Source organism: Mobula hypostoma, chromosome 11 (genome assembly GCF_963921235.1).
Source record: "Mobula hypostoma chromosome 11, sMobHyp1.1, whole genome shotgun sequence".
In the NCBI taxonomy this organism is placed as follows: domain Eukaryota; kingdom Metazoa; phylum Chordata; class Chondrichthyes; order Myliobatiformes; family Myliobatidae; genus Mobula; species Mobula hypostoma.
Genome location: NC_086107.1, coordinates 75427465 through 75443450, shown reverse-complemented (window position 1 = coordinate 75443450; position 15986 = coordinate 75427465). Strand labels below are relative to the sequence as shown.

Sequence of the window (15986 nt, the reverse complement as noted above, 5' to 3'; positions counted from 1 at the left end):
ACTACTAAACTCCCTGCCACCATCCAACTATCACCACATAATAAAGCTCCTGTAGCATTATACTGTTAATGTATTAACTTGTGGCATAAGTGCACCTTTTGTTTGTAATAATATTACTTTGTGTAATATTAATATTGACACACAGGCTCCCACTGATTTTGCACCATTCATTGGTCCTCTGGTTTGAAGTAATAGCAGCCATGAACTTACACATTGTGACAGAACACAGCGCCTCGTGGTTCTGCATTTTATTCCTTCTAACATGCTGATGGTGTTAGTGCAATAGTCCACATTGTGAAAAAGAGCTTCACTTCCACAAGTATTGCATGTTTTGTGCCTATCAGTACAGTTGAAGCTTTCTGTATCACATTTAGGATTTTTTCTTCCACCTTTCCTTAAGTGACCAACTACCGAATTGGTCACATTACCTTAGTCAGTCTTGGCAATGAACATTGAAGTTTTCCAACCAGACTGTTTTGTTTACTCTTGATATTTCTTCCAATGTGTTTGGCATGAAGTAGAGCTTGCTCATCAGCTTTGGTGCTGGCACGTTTCCCTGTCTTATCTGTGACTGATGCTACGTGGTGGGTGATTCAGGTATGTCAAGTGAAAGGGTACACATACAGGCTGCAAATTGACCAGTCTGCAGGGCAGCTCCCCATTATGACAGAGGGATCTTCCAACTATAGAAGTGGTGAATTTTGAAGAATTGATTGTACTTGGTATGCCTTTGTCTAGTCTGAGTCAATGCAAGTTGGATGTTTTTGGAACTTTCTGATTAGACCTGGCTTGCTAGAGTCATTTTCAAATCCGTGGTGGTGTGGCAGATAGTGCAACTCTCTAGCAGCTTTGTGTGCTGGAGTTTGGTGTTCAATTCTGGCATCTTCTATGAGGAGTCTTTATATAGTATATCCTCCCCATAAAATGCGTGAGTTTTCCCAGATGTTCAAGTTTTCCTTCTGTCGTTCAGAGTTATTGGGTAGGTTAATTGGCCATTGTAAATTGTCCCATGATTAGGCTAGGGATGATCGGGGATGCTGGGGCAGCACGAAATGGCCTATACCATTCTGTATTTCTAAACAAATAAATCGTTTTAAAGTAACAAGATTGTCCTCTGTGGAATACTGCCTCATATTACCCAGGCAGAATGACTAGTGCACAGTCTGGGTTTGAACAACAGACTTCCAGAACATCAGAGATGCCCTCTCCTTCAAAGAACTGAGTTTCCCTCCTCTCTCATCTCCATTCAAGGCCCCAAAGTCCTTCCAGGTGAGGTAACACTTCACTTGCAAATCTGTTGGGGTGATCTACTATATCCTGTGCTCCTGATGTCTAACTTACGGTAATTTCCCCCCACCCCCTTCCCTCTCCTTCCTTTGCCAACTCTGGCTCCCCTCTTACCTATTCTCTTCACCTGCCTGTCACCTCTCCCTGGAGCCCTCCTCCATCCCTTTCTCCTATGGTCCACTTTCCTCTTAGATTTGTTCTTCTCTGGTCTTTAACTTTTCCACCTATCACCTCCCAGCTTCACAATTCTTCCCTTCTTCCTCATGTGCTTGTCTTCTTTCCCCTTCCTTTCCAGTCCTGATGAAAGGGTCTTGGCCCAAAATGTCAACTCTTTAATCATTTCTATAGATACTGCCTGACTTGCTGAGTTCCTCCAGCATTTTGTGTGGATTTTTTTTCTTTAGATTCTTTTCCCTTTTGCATGCTGTGAGGACTAGTGTTGAGCGGATGAAGGGGTTGGCACAGTTGGGCTGGGTTGAATTGGTAAATGGCACTGCCACTGCAGCTTGACCTTATTAGGCAATTGGTGATAATTATTTTTCTTCTTGTCTCCCAGCTGGGACAGTGATGTTCGAATATGGAATGCGACTTGGCCGAGAAGTCCGCTCTCTCCAAGGTCTTCAGAAGCAAGTGCACTGTTACTTAGTGGGGATAAACTGTTTGCGGCAAATACGACCAGAGTACGCCTGGATTGTGCGGCCAGCCTCTGGAGCCATGGTATAAGAATGTTCTTCAACATGCTACTTATAATTGGGGCTCTGTCCAGTGCCCCTCAATCAGCTATTGAGAACGTGTGTCTACAGACTTCACTCATCATCTGGAAGTGCTGACAGCTGGAATACTTGTGCCAGGTGAATTGAGCAGATATGCCTGCTCCCTGGAGTTGAGATAAAATGAGTGGCCCATTGAGACATAGATCCATTTTTGGTGGATGATCTTAAAGATTCTGGGCTTTGTTAGAGGCATGAGTTATAAAGTGAGGAAGTTCATAGTGAACTTTGTAAACAAAGTGCTGGATACTCCTTGGCTGAAAGGCTACAGGGCTGGTGTGCTCGATCTGCTGCACCTTGTGCTATTTAAGACTGCATTTATCTCTTGTGGTTCCATGAGTCCATATGTCCTTCAAGCACCTCTCCCTCAGCTGCCTACAAACCATAAATAAGTTTTGGGTAGCAGGTTCTCTGGTCCTCATCCTGGCAGGCTTTTGGCAGCTCCCTGCCATCACTGATCTGCTTTTAAATGCCTCTGAAGAATGGATGTTACAGCCTTGCTCTAACAAGGCTCTGTGGCATGCTCAAAGGTTAAGTGGAGGTTGCATGTGCTGACATTGGTCTTCCAAAGTGTTCCTAATGTACAGGCTCCAACCTGGGACTGCGTCTTAGTGAAGTGCTCACTCCTTGCTGGCAGTCGTCTACAGAGCCACCAGCAACATATCGGTACATCTCAGCTCATTGCACACAACTCAGTAGTGTTCAGAATAAGAATCGAGTTTAATATCTCTGGCATATGTCGTGAAATTTGTTGTTTTGTGACCATAGTACCTTGTAATCCATTATAAAAAATTGTAAATTGCAATTAGAAATATAGTTTAAAAATAAATAAGAGATACAAGAAGAGCAAAAAAGAAAAATATTCAGGCAGTGTTCATGGGTTCATTGTCCAGAAATCTGATGGTGGAGGGGAAATAAGGACATTTTTAAATGACGAATTCATACTAAGGACATCAATTTCAGAATGAAATTTATGTGCTTGGTATGATATTATCATTTAAAAATGTCTATTTCTTAGCTACAATCAAATTTGAACCTTCAGGTATGTTATCCCTTTTTGTTCTTGCACTGTGACCAGTTCTGCTACACTGTGTCAGAATAAAACAAATTTACCAAGTCATTGCTGAAAGAAAATCACAGCTCAGAGTTTAACGTCTGAGGGTACACATCATATTAAAAAGTCAGAGGGGTGGGGTAGCTTAGTTCACTCAAAAAAATAAATCCTTAAAAAGAAGTGGTGTACTGTTGGATCAGAAGATGTAGACTTGTGATTAGACTTAAGAAACTGCAAGCTAAATAAATTTCCATACAGTTCCATAAATAGAGTTCCATACAGGTCTCTGAACAGTAGCCAGGATGTGGGGAACAAATTATGAGAGATAGAAAAGGCATGTAAAAAGGGCAATGTTAAGATGGTCATGGGGGATTTCAAAATGGATGTTGATTGGGGAAAATCAGGTTGGTGCTGAATCCCAAGAAAAGGAATTTACAGAATGCCTACAAGATGGTTTTTTACAGCAGATTGTGTTGAATGCAGTAAGGAAAATGTATTCCCAGACTGGTGTTATGTAATGAATCTGATTTGATTAGGGATCTTAAGGTAAAGAACCTTTAGGAGAAATGGATCATAATATGATAGAATTTACCCTGCAGTTTGAGAGGAAGCTAAAATCAGTTGTATCAGTATTACCTTGGAGTAAAAGGAACTACAGAGGCATGAAGGATGAACTGTTCAAAATTGATTAGAAGGGGACAAGAGCAGGGATAATAAAGCAACAATGGCTGGAGATTTTGGAGAGTAATTTGGAAGGTACAAGAACAGTTCATCCTAAATCTAAAGAGGAGAGGAATAAGGCAACTGTGGCTGACAAGGGAAGTCAAGACAGCGTAAAAGCAAAAGCGAGGGCATATAATATAGCAAAAATTAGTGGGAAGCTGGAAGACTGGGAAGCTTTAATATTAAAAAAAACTCAATAGGCAATTAAGAAGAGAAAATATGAAATATGAAGGTGGGCTAGATGATATAAAAGAGAATACCAGAAGTTTCTTTCAGGTATATAAAGAGTAAAAGAGGCAAGAATGAACATTGGACATTGGAAAGTGCCGCTGGAAAGGTAGTAATTGGGCACAAAGAAATGGAAGAGGATCTGTAATTATTTTGTGTCAGGCTTCACTGTGGAATACACGAGCAAAACGCCAGAAATTCAATAGTGTCCGGGACAGAAGAGAGTGTAGTTGCTATTACTAAGAAGATGCTTGGGAAGCTGAAAGGTCTGAAGGTAGATAAGTCACCCAGTCCAGATTATCTGCACCACAACATTCTGAAAGTGGTAGCTGAAGAGATTGTGGAGGCATTCGTGATTTTTGAAAGATCATTACTAGGCTCTGGAATGGTTCTGGAGGGCTGGAAAATTGCAAATGCCACTTCAGTCTTTAAGAAGGGAAGGAAGCAGAAGGAGGAAAATCATGCGCCTTTAGAGGCTGGGAAAATGTTGGAGCCCGTTGTTGAGGATTGGCAAAGAAGTAGCAGATGGAATATAGTGTCGGGAAATGTATAATCATACATTTTGGTAGAAGGAATAAATGCATAGACTATTTTCTGCTTTCTAAACAGGAACAAATTCAGAAATCGAAGGGCAAAGGGAGTCCTTGTAAGGGATTCTCTAAAGGCTAATTTGCAGATTGAGTTGGTGGTAAGGAAGGCAGATGCATGTTAGCATTCATTTTCAGAGCACATTTGAAATATTATGATTATTTTGGGCCCCTTAATTCAAGAAAGGATGTGCAGGCAATGGAGAGGATCTGGAGGAGGTTCACAAGAATAATCCCAGGTATGAAGGGTTTATGAATGAAGAGCATTGATGACTCTGGGCCTGTACTCTCGAGTTTAGAAAACTGAAGGGGTGGGGATCTCACTGAATATTGGAAGACCTAGATAGAGTGGATGTGGAGAGGATGTTTCCTACAGTGGGGTAGCCTGGGATGAGAGGGTGGTGAATCTTCAAGTGATTGCCACAGGTGGCGTGGGAAGCCATGTCATTGGGTATGTTTAAAGTGGAGATTGCTGGGTTTTTAATTCGTAAGGGAAAGCAGGCAAATCTTGTGCAGAGTGCAGTAAATCAGCAGTGATCGAATGGTGGAGCAGACTCGGGTGAATGGCCTAATTCTGCTCCTGTGTCTTATGGTTTTACCAATTTGTTGACGGTATTTCCATAAGAACTCGCAGCTAAGTAGTGTGTCTGTGCCTCCTGATGTACAGTTTACAACGCAGAATGAGAATCGGCTGCACTTGCCGCTAAGAATGGAATGCAAATGTGCAAGTTGAGAGGCCAAATGCATATTTTATCTGATCTCTCAGCTTTAAACTGGCTTTTGTGGTTGCTGACCAGTATGAAAAAAAATTTTATCTTTATGTTTTCAATTAATCTCTATCACTCAAGTACAGTATGTTTTAGTGCATTTGGTAATCAACAACATTTTCATCTGTTTAAATAATTTTAAAATCCTCAAGACATTTTAAAGGATATGCAAAATGCCAGGAACCTGTTAAAATTGTTGTTACCTAGTGGTCGCGGCTGGACGGCTGAGATTCCGAAGTTTTAAGTGTGGTTGTGAAGGCGGTGCAAGTTGCATTGAGCCCCCACACCCCCCCCTTGTTTGTAGCGTTAAATATATTGCCACTTCATCCTCATCCCATGTTCTGAAAGCGCATCAGACTCCTTTAAAATTTAGGAACATCAACAATCCCATTTTGGTTCACCCTAGACTTGTAATTTTAAAAGAATATGCTAATGCTATTATCTTCAATCCAGTGAATCTTGCTGGTGTTAAATGTTGGTTTTCCCTTCCCTCAATACTCTATCCAAACATTCCTGAGAGGCTCACGTTCTCTTTCGTGAAATACATTTATATGTGGATTGTGATAGGGTGTTTGTTAATTGCACTGGTAATCTGGGATTGGGCTGGATGACAATGTGGTCAACAAACTGCATTCCTTGGGAACAGGGTAACTGTGAAGCACCTTGGAGTTAAGGCCTTCAGCTTAAAACTTTCTTCTTACCAACAGTATGAGCGTCCTGGAGCATCGCCAAAGAGGAGCCATGATGGAGAGTACACTGCCACACAAGGTGAGTCATGCTGTGTTCTTTTCACTGCTGTTAATGATAAAAAACTGCTAGAACCCAATAATAACGTTTAATTTTTGAATATTTCCAAGTGCAAATGTTTCAGCTTTTGAACATTGATGTGGTAGATAGCTGCTTCATGTGCAATGAAGATATTTGGCCATTCTGTATAATATCTGCAATATATTTCTCTATATTGATTGCTACCGTATAGAAGTATTAAGGTTCTTGCACCTCTCTGTCGCTGTGGGTGGTCTAATAAATTGCTCTCCCTGGAATTAATGGGAGGATTACCTACTGCATTCATTTGGTCCTTTTTCTTCGTGTTTGACAAAGTTGAGCAGAGTTTTGGTTTATTGCAGGCTTCCCTCCTGGCTGCCTTGGAGAACTGCATCATATATCTTCTAGGCCTTTGCACTCCATCTACCTGTCCAGCTCTCTATTGTAACTGTCTCAACAACTTCCTCTGGTAGCTCATTCCACATAGATATCATCCTTCATGTGAAACAAAAAGTTGTCCCCCAAGTTCTTATTAGATCAGTGCTTCAGTTACTGCCACTTTAAAACCTTGGTTTGCAGATTACCAGGTGCTGAGGAATTTTATTACATATTGGTCCCATAAATTTCTCAGAAACTTTTTTTTGTAATGAGTGCTAATTATATCCATTCACTCCAGGCCTGCCATTCTCTACTGGGATGATCTAATGTGTTGTCCTTGTCCCCTCTGATTTCCAAGTCTTCCCCTGCAGCAATCTGAGAGCCCTGATGCATCCCTTGCCACCGGGGCCTTGCATGATATCAGGGCTGATTATGCAACAAATTCCAGTGTGCAGTTGGTGACTTGTAGTCATTCGCGTGAATCTTTCTGCCTCCACACTTCCGATTCCCACAGGATTCCAAGGATGCTTCAGCCATTGGCTTGCTAGTGAGGTGCTCTTTCCCATGGCAAATTCAGATATTTCCATTAACATGAACAGTGCCAGATGAGTGGCACAGCCAGAGCTGTCAGGAGCCACGTCCTGAATGAGAGAGATTCCATGACCCCAACACCCATATTTGTGCAAGGTGATGTACACTGAAGGGTTGATCTTCAGCTAAAAGCAGAATTGAGCCATACAGCATGGAAGCAGGCCTGTAACCTTGAAAACCTTTCCTATCTGTATATTTGCCAGAGGAAATTGTTGAGGCAAGTACATCTTAAAAAGTTGTTATTCCAGTGACTTGTAAAGTACTCAGCCTCTAACCCATTGTTCACATAAATGAGTATTACAAGCAGGGATTGTGATAAATTTTACTGAGAATTTTAATTTGTGAATGGCATGCTCTTTTTTCCACAGTAGAGCCCAAAAAAACAGGGAAAATTGAAAAGCATGGAAAACTAAAACTTCAAAACCTGCAATGTCAGCAGTTCAAAAGTATCCAGCCCCTATTTGCTCAGTTCTCCTCTCACAGCTATTACAACCAGTAGTTCTTTTGAATAAGTCGTTATTAGCTTTGTGCAATGATGGAGCAAGATTTTCTCATTCCTCCTTGCAAAATTGCTGAAGCTGTACGAAGTTAGTTGGGGAGTTATGATGGACTGTAATCTCGAGTAGTTGCCAAAGATGTTCGATTGGGTTAAGATCAAGACTGTGACTGGGCCACTCAAAGACATCGATTTTCTTCATCTGGCAGTGTGCTCTAGGTCATTGTCCTGCTGAAAGATGAACTTCCTCACCATTTTAAGCTTTCTGGCAGAGGCTAACAGATATTTATCTTCCTGTAAATCCTGATCAGGGACCGCGTTACGGAACTGGAGCTGCAGCTCGATGACCTTCGTCTGGTCAGGGAGAGTGAGGAGGTGATAGAGAGGAGTGGAAGGCAGGTGGTCACGCCGGGGCCACGGGAGGCAGACAAGTGGGTCACGGTTAGGAGGGGGAAGGGGAAAAGGCAGGTGATGGGGAGTACCCCGGTGGCTGTGCCCCTTAACAACAGGTACTCCTGTTTGAGTACTGTTGGGGGGGACAGCTTACCCGGGGGAAGCGACAGTGGCCCTGCCTCCGGCACAGAGTCTGGCCCTGTAGCTCAGAAGGGTAGGGCAAGGAAGAGGAGGGCAGTTGTGATAGGGGACTCGATAGTAAGGGGGTCAGATAGGCGATTCTGTGGACGCAGTCCAGAGACTCGGATGGTAGTTTGCCTCCCTGGTGCCAGGGTCCGGGATATTTCTGATCGTGTCCAAGATATCCTGAAGTGGGAGGGTGAAGAGCCAGAGGTCCTGGTACATATAGGTACCAATGACATAGGTAGGAAAAGGGATGAGGTCCTGAAAGAAGAATATAGGGAGCTAGGAAGGGAGTTGAGAAAAAGGACCGCAAAGGTAGTAATCTCGGGATTACTGCCTGTGCCACGCGACAGTGAGAGTAGGAATGCGATGAGGTGGAGGATAAATGCGTGGCTGAGGGATTGGAGCAGGGGGCAGGGATTCAAGTTTTTGGATCATTGGGACCTCTTTTGGCGCAGGTGTGACCTGTACAAAAAGGACGGGTTACACTTAAATCCTCGGGGGACCAATATCCTGGCAGGGAGATTAGCGGGGGCTACTGAGGTGACTTTAAACTAGAATGGTTGGGGGGTGGGAATCAAATTAAAGCGGCTAGGTGTGAGGAGGTTAGTTCACAACAGAGGGATGGGAACCAGTGCAGAGAGACAGAGGGGTGTAAAGTGAGCGTAGAAGCAAAAAGTACAAAGGGGAAAAGTAAAAGTGGCAGGCCGACAAATCCAGGGCAAGCATTAAAAAGGGCTAAGAGAGTTGTAAAAGAGTGCCTGAAGGCTTTATGTGTCAATGCAAGGAGCATTCGTAATAAGGTGGATGAATTGAAAGTGCAGATTGTTATTAATGATTATGATATAGTTGGGATCACAGAGACATGGCTCCAGGGTGACCAGGGATGGGAGCTCAACGTTCAGGGATATTCAATATTCAGGAGGGATAGACACGAAGGAAGGGGAGGTGGGGTGGCGTTGCTGGTTAAAAAAGAGATTAACGCAATAGAAAGGAAGGACATAAGCCGGGAAGATGTGGAATCGACATGGGTAGAGCTGCGTAACACTAAGGGGCAGAAGACGCTGGTGGGAGTTGTGTACAGGCCACCTAACAGTAGTAGTGAGGTCGGAGATGGTATTAAACAGGAAATTAGAAATGTGTGCAATAAAGGAACAGCAGTTATAATGGGTGACTTCAATCTACATGTAGACTGGGTGAACCAAATTGGTAAAGGTGCTGAGGAAGAGGATTTCTTGGAATGTATGCGGGATGGTTTTTTGAACCAACATGTCGAGGAACCGACTAGAGAGCAGGCTATTCTGGACTGGGTTTTGAGCAATGAGGAAGGGTTAATTAGCGATCTTGTCGTGAGAGGCCCCTTGGGTAAGAGTGACCATAATATGATGGAATTCTTCATTAACATGGAGAGTGACGTAGTTAATTCAGAAACAAAGGTTCTGAACTTAAAGAGGGGTAACTTTGAAGGTATGAGACATGAATTAGCTAAGATAGACTGGCAAATGACACTTCAAGGATTGACGGTGGATATGCAATGGCAGGCATTTAAAGGTTGCATGGATGAACTACAACAATTGTTCATCCCAGTTTGGCAAAAGAATAAATCAAGGAAGGTAGTGCACCCGTGGCTGACAAGAGAAATTAGGGATAGTATCAATTCCAAAGAAGTAGCATACAAATTAGCCAGAGAAAGTGGCTCACCTGAGGACTGGGAGAAATTCAGAGTTCAGCAGAGGAGGACAAAGGGCTTAATTAGGAAGGGGAAAAAAGATTATGAGAGAAAACTGGCAGAGAACATAAAAACGGACTGTAAAAGCTTTTATAGATATGTAAAAAGGAAAAGACTGATAAAGACAAATGTAGGTCCCCTGCAAACAGAAACAGGTGAATTGATTATGGGGAGCAAGGACATGGCAGACCAATTGAATAATTACTTTGGTTCTGTCTTCACTAAGGAGGACATAAATAATCTTCCAGAAATAGTAAGGGACAGAGGGTCCAGTGAGATGGAGGAACTGAGCGAAATACATGTTAGTAGGGAAGTGGTGTTAGGTAAATTGAAGGGATTGAAGGCAGATAAATCCCCAGGGCCAGATGGTCTGCATCCCAGAGTGCTTAAGGAAGTGGCCCAAGAAATAGTGGATGCATTAGTGATAATTTTTCAAAACTCGTTAGATTCTGGACTAGTTCCTGAGGATTGGAGGGTGGCTAATGTAACCCCACTTTTTAAAAAAGGAGGGAGAGAGAAACCGGGGAATTATAGGCCGGTTAGCCTAACGTCGGTGGTGGGGAAACTGCTGGAGTCAGTTATCAAGGATGTGATAACAGCACATTTGGAAAGCGGTGAAATGATTGGACAAAGTCAGCATGGATTTGTGAAAGGAAAATCATGTCTGACGAATCTCATAGAATTTTTTGAGGATGTAACTAGTAGAGTGGATAGGGGAGAACCAGTGGATGTGGTATATTTGGATTTTCAAAAGGCTTTTGACAAGGTCCCACATAGGAGATTAGTGTGCAAACTTAAAGCACACGGTATTGGGGGTAAGGTATTGGTGTGGGTGGAGAATTGGTTAGCAGACAGGAAGCAAAGAGTGGGAATAAACGGGACCTTTTCAGAATGGCAGGCGGTGACTAGTGGGGTACCGCAAGGCTCAGTGCTGGGACCCCAGTTGTTTACAATATATATTAATGACTTGGATGAGGGAATTAAATGCAGCATCTCCAAGTTTGCGGATGACACGAAGCTGGGTGGCAGTGTTAGCAGTGAGGAGGATGCTAAGAGGATGCAGGGTGACTTGGATAGGTTGGGTGAGTGGGCAAACTCATGGCAGATGCAATTTAATGTGGATAAATGTGAAGTTATCCACTTTGGTGGCAAAAATAGGAAAACAGATTATTATCTGAATGGTGGCCGATTAGGAAAAGGGGAGGTGCAACGAGACCTGGGTGTCATTATACACCAGTCATTGAAAGTGGGCATGCAGGTACAGCAGGCGGTGAAAAAGGCGAACGGTATGCTGGCATTTATAGCGAGAGGATTCGAGTACAGGAGCAGGGAGGTACTACTGCAGTTGTACAAGGCCTTGGTGAGACCACACCTGGAGTATTGTGTGCAGTTTTGGTCCCCTAATCTGAGGAAAGACATCTTTGCCATAGAGGGAGTACAAAGAAGGTTCACCAGATTGATTCCTGGGATGGCAGGTCTTTCATATGAAGAAAGACTGGATGAACTGGGCTTGTACTCGTTGGAATTTAGAAGATTGAGGGGGGATCTGATTGAAACGTATAAGATCCTAAAGGGATTGGACAGGCTAGATGCAGGAAGATTGTTCCCGATGTTGGGGAGGTCTAGAACGAGGGGTCACAGTTTGAGGATAGAGGGGAAGCCTTTTAGGACCGAGGTTAGGAAAAACTTCTTCACACAGAGAGTGGTGAATCTGTGGAATTCTCTGCCACAGCAAACTGTTGAGGCCAGTTCATTAGCTATGTTTAAAAGGAAGTTAGATATGGCCCTTGTGGCTACAGGGGTCAGGGGGTATGGAGGGAAGGCTGGGTTCTGAGTTGGATGATCAGCCATGATCATAATAAATGGCGGTGCAGGCTCGAAGGGCCGAATGGCCTACTCCTGCACCTATTTTCTATGTTTCTATGTTTCTTAAAGCACCCCTGCTCCCCCCCCCCCCCGTACCATGATGCCACCTCCACCATACTTTACAGCAGGAATGGTGTTACCTACCTGATGCGCAGTATTAGATATGCGCCACACATACAGCTTAGTGTTGAGGCCAAAATGATCCACTTTAGTCTCATCTGACTTAAGACCACTTTCCACATCTTTACAGTATCTTTTAAGTGATGCTTTGCAAAGACTTTATGGGCAAGGAAATGTTTTTTTTTAATTTTTAACCAGGGCTCTTTCCACTCTTCCATAAATACCATTTTTGGGCAAGGCCTTAGATTGTGGAGCCATGAACTTCATCCACAGTTGCAGTCACTGACTTCTGCAGCTCACTCAGAGTAACTGTTGGTGTCACAGCAGCCTCTCTTACAAGTGACATTCTTCTGCAGCGATTAAGTTTAGAGGGGCGGCCTGACCTAGGCAGTGTGGCTGTAGTTTCATATTTTCACAATGGATTGCACTGAGCTCCCAGGTATGCTCGCTGCCTTTGAGATGGTCTTGTACCCTTTCCCAGGTTTGTGCTTCTCTATTGTCATTTCCCTGACTTGTCTTGAATGCTGCTTTGTCTTAGTTTTGGTTTGGTCTGTTGAACATCCATCATACGGTTAGACCTCACAGCATTCATTGAAAACAGGTGATCCTCCGATTTTCCACATCAGCAAATTGGGTAGTTGGTAAGGTAACATGAGGGAAGTTAGCAAAGAGGATGAGTACTTTTTCAGTCTCTCAATTGTGGTTTTTAATTTTTAGTAAATTGACAGGTTTTGGAATTTTTCTTTTGATTTGACGATGCACAATGTTTTGTAGATTAGATTAAAAAACGTACTTCAATATCTTTTAAATTTAGAAAATGAGGCAGTAAGATGTGAAAGTAAGTTGTGGGGCTGAATACTTTTCATGGCACTGTATCTGCCTCAATCACTTCCTCTGGCAGCTCATTCCACATACCACCCTTTGTGTTATATAAAAAAAGTTGCCATCAAGTTCACTCAAGATGCTGGAGGAACGCAGCAGTCCAGGCAGCATCAGTGGAAGAGAGTACAGTCAATGTTTCGGGCCGATATGCTTCGGCAGTCCTGATGAAGAGCCTCAGCACAAAATGTCGACTGTACTCTTTTTCCATCGATGTTGCCTGGCCTGCTGAGTCCCTCCAGCATCTTGTGCGTGTTGTTTTCATCTCCAGCATCTGCAGATTTTCTCTTGTTTGTCCTCAAGTTCAGTTTAAATGTTTCCCCTCTCAACTTAAACCTCCAGTTATTGATTCCCCAACTCTGGGGAGAAAACTGTGCAGTCACCCTATCTATACCACTCATGGTTTTATCGTCTCTATAAGATTAATTACCAGTCTCTTATGCTTCAGGGAATGAGGTCCTAGCATGTTCAACTTCTCTCTATAATTCATTCCCTTGAGTCCTGGCAGAGTTAAATCTTTTGTGCTGTTTTTCCAGTTTAGTAACATCTTTCCCATAGCAAAATTGGACACAACCCTCCAAGTGCAGCCCTTTGCCTACACTGTTGTGTGCTGTTTGCAGCCGAGCAAATTGGGGCAATGTGCTGGAAATTGGATCATAAGTACTGAGTAGGCATATTCTGTTCTGTGTACTGAAGGATATTTACACAAATGTGGACTCTATTTTGTACACATGGTGAGACAGAGGAGCTGCATTTTGCCTGCCGCAGTGAAGGAAGGGTACTGTGTATACTGAAGTGACAGCATGCATGGAGTTGCCTGTGACATTGTTTAACAGACGGATCTGACCTGTACTTGCAGTCTGCCGTCAGATTGACATTGTGGAATTGAAGGACTTGGAAAAAGAGTACATGTTGGCCCGTACTCGACTGGACCTCGTGAAGCATGACCCGTCATCTGCAGCAGTAGCTGGTAAGACCAGGCACCCTGCCCAATAACTTCATATGATATCTGCTGTGCCTTATTAGCAAAATACTTTGTATTTTGGGAAGGCAATAATTTTAACTAATTCTGCAAATAAATTGGTTTATTATTGTCGCATGTACTGAAGTCAAGTGAAAACTTGAGATGGTACAAAGGAAAACATTAACAGAATTCAGAATAAAATTAATTACAGAGTGCAGTACAAACAGACATAACCATAATGAGTACAAGAGCTTATGTTATTGTATTATAGTCTCATAACTGGGGTAGAAGCGGTCTTTTAGCCTAGTGGTAGGTGCTTGGAGGCTATTGTATCTTTGCCCTGATTAGGGGGATGGAGAAACAATGTCTGGGCTGAGTGGGTCTTTGACTGTGTTAGCTGCCACATGCAGCAGATAAACAGTTTGATATTTTAATTGTTCTGTTAATGCAGAAGTGCTCTTTAATATTCAAGTTTGTCAGTAACAAAACAGTGAATTGCTTTTTTTAAAAAGTATTTCTGAGAGCCTATTTCTTCTTTTACCTCGGAATGTAAATGGGGGCAGGTCATTCATCTGAGTGTGATGAATCCGATCGTTCAACATGAGTGTGATCTTGTCATTTCCTTGCCCAATCCCCATTTTCTATTTATTTTGTTAACACCTAGAATCGTATTGATCTGATGTAGCATTTCAATGAAATGTGAACAATTCCTTTCCCCACAGAAGAGGGTAACCTGCTAGGTCCTCCGGGTTGGGTTTTGCTCCAGATTCCATCATCTGTGTTGGATAGAATGGAGATGGTGTTTAAGACTAAAAAGCCACTCAACTTTGCATCCAACCCAGGCATCCATGAATGTGAATCAAAATTTCCTTAAATTTTTAAGTAGTGAAGGTAACCATTATGTTATTGAATTGGTGCTCACCTGTGTCCTATCAGGACAGAAACCTGCCATCCTCACCCAATTTACCCTGTACGTGATTCCAATTCCACCTACACTGTCCGACTCTAACTGCTCACTGGTGACTAAACAAGGAAGACGAGTACACACCAGCCAAGCGGTGGGCCAATCAGTGCCACTTTTCCATTGATGCACACGGAGTTTGGCGATTGTGATAGAACATGGCTAAATTATACTCCACCTGTGCTAAGTTGGCAGCCTCAACCAGGGCGACATTCAGATGGTTAAGACACCTCTGTTGCTTTGACAAAAGAAAGAGGAAACTGCACTGAAACATGATGATGCAAGGGCTGGGCTTTGACTTTATCAAATAAGCTTTAAATGAACTCACTGCTATTAGGAAGGCAGTCATGAACTCGACTGGTACATTGGCTTTCACTGATGAGGATCTAAATACAAGGGTCTTCCTACAATTATATAGAGCCTTACTGAGAGTAACTCCATGTTAAGATAGACATGCTTGTTGTCCAGCACTAGCTCCAGCGCCTACTAGACTTGGAAGCTATTCTCTCGAATTCAGTCAAACAAAAGGTAACTTCATTGAGCCCTACTATATTTTAGAGGTCTGCGCAGGGTAGATAAAGACAGCATGATGCCCTGGTTGAAGTCTCGAAACAAGGTATTACCATTTAACACAGTTGAGAAGAAAGCTCTTCACTGAGAGAGTGGCGAATCTTACCCAGGGAGCAGTGGAGGTTCAGCCATTGACTGCATTTGAAACCGAGATCAATAAGTGTCACGAGAATAAGATTCCTCTGCAGCCTGTGTAATGTTACTCAAATCCCCAAATTGTAAATCAATCTATGTAGTTTCTTGCTTGATGGATGCTCACTCTTTAACCCTTTGTTTTACCACAGGGAATGCCTCAGCAGAGGAAATTGTGGCTTTGCTTGTCCAAGTGGGGCTCTTTGATACAGCAATATCCCTGTGTCAAACATTCAAACTCTCACTCACCCCCATCTTCGAAGCACTTGCCTTCAAGTAAGTGTGGGATTAATTGTAAGCCAATTTGTGCAGACTGTCTGTGCCTCTTGTAGAATGCTGGCAGTAGCTATTCTTGAGCAATGATGTGAGCATTGCTACTCAGGACATAGAAACCTGGAGGGTGCAGTCTTTTCTACAAACCCCATTTCCAGAAAAGTTGGGATATTTTCCAAAATGCAATAAAAACAAATATCTGTGATATGTTAATTCACGTGAACCTTTATTTAACTGATAAAAGTACAAAGAAAAGATTTTCAATAGTTT

At 42.9% G+C, this 15986-nt stretch overlaps 1 protein-coding gene across 2 annotated transcripts in view; it reads left to right on the top strand.

The window, feature by feature from the left end:
• The window catches only part of nup160 (nucleoporin 160), a 127836-nt gene that overhangs the window by 97234 nt on the left and 14616 nt on the right, over nt 1–15986 (top strand). For both annotated transcript variants that reach the window (XM_063062298.1, XM_063062299.1), the window contains 4 exons: nt 1844–2004; nt 6124–6184; nt 13676–13786; nt 15596–15719. In XM_063062298.1, the coding sequence (XP_062918368.1) occupies nt 1844–2004; nt 6124–6184; nt 13676–13786; nt 15596–15719 (457 nt within the window). The remainder of the gene's footprint in view (nt 1–1843; nt 2005–6123; nt 6185–13675; nt 13787–15595; nt 15720–15986) is intronic.